The sequence below is a fragment of the Pleurodeles waltl genome, chromosome 9 (assembly GCF_031143425.1).
Source record: "Pleurodeles waltl isolate 20211129_DDA chromosome 9, aPleWal1.hap1.20221129, whole genome shotgun sequence".
NCBI classification, from domain to species: Eukaryota; Metazoa; Chordata; class Amphibia; order Caudata; family Salamandridae; genus Pleurodeles; species Pleurodeles waltl.
The window spans coordinates 803,713,626-803,719,625 of record NC_090448.1 but is presented as its reverse complement, the minus strand read 5'-3'; the positions used below and the strand labels follow the sequence as shown (position 1 = coordinate 803,719,625).

At 41.4% G+C, this 6,000-nt stretch overlaps 1 protein-coding gene across 1 annotated transcript in view; it reads left to right on the top strand.

Moving 5' to 3' along the window:
• The first annotated feature begins 1,492 nt into the window (after nucleotides 1–1,492).
• The window catches only part of LOC138260002 (solute carrier family 22 member 6-A-like), a 632,653-nt gene continuing 628,145 nt past the window's right edge, over nucleotides 1,493–6,000 (top strand). The window contains exon 1 of the mRNA XM_069208049.1: nucleotides 1,493–2,117. Coding sequence (XP_069064150.1) covers nucleotides 1,722–2,117 — 396 coding nt within the window. The 5' untranslated portion in view covers nucleotides 1,493–1,721. The remainder of the gene's footprint in view (nucleotides 2,118–6,000) is intronic.

Sequence of the window (6,000 nt, the reverse complement as noted above, 5' to 3'; positions counted from 1 at the left end):
GGTGTAGCATGGCGGTGTTGTGGCAGTAGGTTGTGATGGGATATTGTAAATGAAATAGATGAGATGGTAATCACTCCAGGAAATAGATGTGATTGTGATGATTGCAAGATCCCTGAGCGTGTTGACTAACACTGACCTGCTGTGTGTGTAGCCCTGCTACAAGATGACACGGTTATGAGCTTCCAGACGTGTTACGATGGTTCTTGGCTGGGGCAGTGATGGTCAGTTGAACTACATGTGCAGGTCACCAAGGATGCACAGGTCTGCATGAGTGATGTTCACGTTTGATATAGTGCCTAAGAGGACATCGTAGAAAGTGTCATTGAATAGTGGGGGGTCTGTAGAAGAGTAGGAAGGTAAAAGAAAAAGTATCTGGTGTGTGCATCCTACTAGTAATGATTCAACGCCTGTTCAGCCAATGTTAAGGCGCAATCTGTGTGCGCAGGTGTGTGCTAATACTGAAACTGTGAATTGGGATGAAACCATCTGCACATATGTAAAACATTTTGCACACCTTGTTTTTGGTTAGACGTTTGGAAATATTTGTGAATGAGGATCAAAGTCGTAATAATAATTCGTTTACATTCTTACCTTTTTATCACATTTGATTTGAGCTGACAAGTTCCAATCTTTGTTTAAAACACTCCCAGTATAGGAAAAAACAAGTGACAAAGGATGAATATTTCCCCCCCATCAGAGTTCAACTCTTAACCGACAGAGGTCCCAAATATGCCACAGCAGAGAAATGCTTTGCGACTGCAAAATGTAAACCCCTTTCAATCTCACTGACTAGTTTAAAAATCCCTCGGATAAAAAGCTCTCCTTATGAGCGGCCCAGAGAATTCCGATCACTGTGCAAATTCCTGTTGCACAGGGATTGGAATTACAGGATGCAGACCTTATTGCACACAGTAATTATATGTGAACAGTGGAAATATGTCCGCTATCTACCAGGACATGCGTATTTTAGTGCTTTAGAAACCAAAATCTGCATCTTATTCCGCATTATTGGAGAAAATCTTGTAATAGATGCTGTTTATCACAACTGATCAATTCCAACTCCCTCCTGTGTCAAATATCATTCATGTGAGAAATAATGCACACTTCTCCAGGCCAGCCATATTGAGGGCACTTCTCTACACATACAAGAAATATCCTCTACAGCATTTTGATCTATTGCAGTTAACCCACTTTAAAAAGTACCTATTTAACCAGGCAAGATCTTTTTCTTTGTAATATCCACAAAACGTTGTGGCAACATCCTTTCACCCCTCTACATGCAGATTCTTCTCTTCCGCCTTTCCCAATCTCAAAGCTCGTTTTATAAGAGACAGAGGAATCCTTTCATGGTCGGCAACGGTGACATTTCGACTCCTCTGCCTGGACTGGATTGGGCGTGTTGTCTCAGAAGACAAATGTAATGTGCCAGAAGGAAAAATATTTAAGCCAGTCCAAGCTAACCACAGGGAGGTAAGCTAAAGCAAGGTTCTAGTCTTCTAGAAATCAGAAGTTACCCTAGCTTTCAATCGGCTTCAGACCTAGTGCCAGCACTATCTGCTAAACTCTATGCATAGTAATGAAGTCACCCCTCATTGCTTTTGTTCTTATGTGCTCCTGTACAAATAAGAGGTATATGTGAGTAACCTGTTCTTTTATCTCCTTCAACTGGGTTGAGTTCTTTCACACAGTGGTCTCAAATTTGTGATCCTGGGTGAGCCACCATGTCTTTTGGTGATCTCCTTGATCAGATTGGAGGAATGGGCCGCTATCAATATTTACAGGTTATCATGCTGGCTGTACCCTTACTAACGATGGCCAGCCATCACCTGCTTCAGAACTTCACAGCTGCCATCCCAGACCATCACTGCAAGGTCAATGCTGTGGAAAATGACACTAGGTGGACCAATTCGACCTTGGGGTCCCTTGAGGTACTGAGAGCGTTTGTACCCTTGGATGGAAAGCAGAAACCTGAGAAGTGCCTGCGGTACACCACAGGTCATTGGGGATATGTGAATCCCAATGCCATGGAGGACAATGCCACAAGAGCACACCTGGAACCCTGTTTGGACGGATGGATTTATGACCCGAGTGAATTTGCTTCCACAATCATCACCGAGGTAGGAAAAGTAGACACTATCCTCTTCAGATAAAAGCTTATTTTAGTTAAGGATCTGTATAATCTCTGATTTTTGCACAGCCCGATAAATGTAGATGTTACATTGCATGACTTATCAGTGTAAAACGCATTTTATAAAATGTACTAGTTGCAGAAGTTGGCAGAATGTTGCAAAAGCACCAGAACAGTCTATGTAATCTGAAAATTTATTTTCAAAATAGCAGCTACTATAGAGCAATCTATACACATCAGTGGAAAGTACAAGAACATTGTTGTCAGAATGGCCTCTGATGTAAATATTGTGTACTAAATACCACTTACAAAAATATGGTCCTATTGAAATTAATAAAAGAATAGTTAATCCAATTGGACAAGACTTTTGTTTAGGACACTATGTAACTTCATTTTCTTTTATGCTGCGGTGGTACTGAGCAGTCCCTTACATTGCACCACATTTACAAACTGGCGCAATGGGACCATTGCATCAGTTTGTAAAGCCTTACACCACATTAGACCTGCAGCAGGTATAATGTATGCAAGGTAGGTGTTCTCCAGTTAAAAGCCACGCAGAACTGGCGCAGTGAAATCTGCAAGATTTCACTGCATCACTCTGCGACTTCACAGCGCCAGAGTTTTAATGCCTGCTTAGAGCAGACGTTAAACTGATGCAGGGCTTTTTAAAATGGGAGCCTTCCTTGCAGTGCTGGAGTAGCATAATTTTTTTAAGCAAGTCCAACAGTACGTGAATTTAGCACCACAGATGCATCAGAATTCCTGATGCATCTGTGAAAATGTGTGCCATAGAGCTCTGTATTGTAAATACAGCACATTCATGGCATCCTTAGGGGAAGCAGGGCAGCATAAGAAATCTGATGCATCACAGCTGATGCATCAGATTCTTGTAAATGAGGCTCCATGGGCCTAATTTACGAGGCCCTAGCAGCACACTGCACCAACCGAGCATCACTTTTTTTACGCTCTGGTGGCGCAGTGTGCCAGCCCATATTTACAAGGCCAGGCAAAGCTACCTTGTGGCTTTTCATGGCCTTGTAAATATAGACCCCCTTCACGCACAAGAGGCATTCCATGGGTGTTGCCTGGGGTGTTCCCACGCAACACCCAAGGTAACCAAAGAAATCTGATGCATTCCCAGATTTATCTGTCTGGGATTGTGTCAGATTCCTCTGCCACCTCAGGGGTGGTGTAAGGGTGATGCAATGTGGAGAAATATCTTTATTTCTCCCTGTTTTTTCCTCCTTCTATGTGTGCATTCTGCAGCACACATAGAAAGAGGAAAACACCTCTTGTGATTGTTTGTGAAAAGGTGCCTGTGTTGGCGGAGGAGAGGACAGAAATTCACCATGTGTTGTAGATACTGCGCATTACTAAGCTTTCCCTGTGGGGCAGGGTGGCTCAGCAAAGGCACTTGTTGTTTCACCCGCCACCACGGGCCTCGTAAATGAGGCCCGATGTTTATGATAGTTGACATTTCTGCATATGGCATTCTGTCATAAAACCGTGAACCAGCATCTGGTTGGTGGTAACACTGCACTACATAAAAATCACGTTTATGAGTTGGACAGAGCGGTGTCACCAGGCTGCATACCACTCCTGCCATTTATAACTTGCCTGGAATGCCTGCACCAATATTTTCTGGGTGTGCAAACACCAATTTTACCTGCTGGGAAGTACAACTGGGAAATTGCTTTGGGACTGGGTTCAAATTTCAGCCTGGCCTCTGTCCCCAACCCCTGCTAGACCCACTTCTAAGACATGGGGCACATGTAATATCCCCCCTACCTGACCACATCCTCTCCACCCTTCTGTAAACCTCTCAATTCTTCTCCCCATCCCTTGGCCCTGCAACACCACTGCTTCCCATTTTGCTACCTTCGTAAAGCAGGTGGTAAATCTGAAGGTTAAACATTCAAAATTGGGAATTCTGTGTGGAATTGTACTCTGCATATCTAAGACGAGATAGTTTTCCACCTTTCCATGAGGATTAACTTGTATTAGCTGCATTTATGTGTGGATACCGACCAGAAATTCTATTTCTGGCCACACAATATCACCATGTTGATTTTGGTGCCAAAAACACAAAAATTCTGGCATTATTCCCCATTTCATGGAGGAAACTCATGACGAGTGTTATTTAACACATCTGGTAAATTCTAACGACCCCCTGGAGTATCGGTGTTTAACAGGCGTGATGAATATTAATCAAATTTAAGGACACTCAAAATTGAAGGGTAATTATGTTTTTGAAGGTTAAACGCCTGCAGATTCAAAATATTATAAATAACAGTGACAAGGTTTTGAAAGCACTTCAGTGTAGCAGTCTAGGCTGGGTAAACGTTAGTTTCTCATGTACATTAATATAATCAGGGTCACGGCCGAGGTAAATAAGGGATTTGAGGTCTGCCGCGTTTTCCACGTAATTGTGGGTTTATTGCTCTTGCACATATTTATCCGTATGCTGCATAATTTGCAGATTTAAAAACAAAATACTTCTAAACTACAAAAGTCAGTCAGTCAGTCAGTCAAATAACTTTATTCGGCAATTGCCATAAAAGTACAAACCAAGACACATTTACCGATCTATAAATAGTAAAAAATAAAACTTAAAACCATTGCTGAAAACACCACATGAGCATCCATTCTGAAACCCCTTGACATACATAGATAAATATACAAGACATGATTAAACATCACGAAGTCAGAAAAGTACAAGTATTAGCTTTAAAATGATATACTATACGTACATAAAATTTTAAAAAGGAGTAGGCCTTTTCCTAATACTTAAAGAAGCTGTGACGAAGTCTAATACATGATGACAAATTTGAATATCAGGCAATCTCTGAAGATATAGTAGGGCTTCCTTAAAATGAATGGGCCTAAGAAGGCGTAACATGGGTAAAATAAAGGCCCCTCTAGGAGCAGCGTATAAAGGGCAAAAAAGAAAAAAGTGCAAAGTGCTCTGAGTTGATTTGGAGTCACAGGGACAAAGTGGTAAGTCCTTTTTCCAGAAACATGGTTCGGGGAAAGCTACCTTAAAATTAATTAGATTAAGTCTAAAAAGTGTTAAAAAGGAAATTGTTCTAAAACTTGAAAACCAAGTCAAATAGGGTTCAAGGCATGGAACAGTCACAATCCGAGAGTAGGAATCAAAAGATTTCAATTTCAGGGAACTATAAAATCTCTGCTCTGATATGTACTTGGAGTAAGCAGACTTCAAGACAGACCTAGAGTTTGTGGTTAACAAATGAGGATCATCAAACATGTATCTAAGCCCTAGGTTCTCAAAAGAGTTTTGCAGAAACATAAGCCAGGGAATCCTATTTGAATTTTCCAATTGTAGACAATCAGAGATACAGTCTTAGACCAAACTTGCCATAGGGTTTGACCAACATCTGATCCAGAGCAGTAAGGGGTCCATGAAGACCCTGTCCTCCAAAAAGCACTGACCAAGTTCTTCATGGCAGATTATATTTGCGGTGCATTTTGGAACCAACAATAATCTGCGCAGGAATTTATTTTCAACACTCTGAAGAGACGATATTTTATTATAGCCCCAGACGCCTGCCCCATAAAGGACTGATGCAGTGCATTTGGAATTGTAAAGAGTTTTCAACTGTGCAGGGGGTCTGTGACCTAATTTATTTGAAAAGCGAAAAAATGCTTCGTTCTTCCTTATCAACTGTTGGAGCTTAAAATTAATGTGTGTCTTCCAGGACAAGGAAGGACTAATGTACATGCCTAGATAACAAAATTCTTTGACCTTAATAAGGGTGTGCCCTCCCATAGTAAATTGTTTAGACTTTGTATTGCGTGGGCCACAAGTCATAACGAAAGTCTTGGGGTAATTTACTTTCAGATCAAGGTTC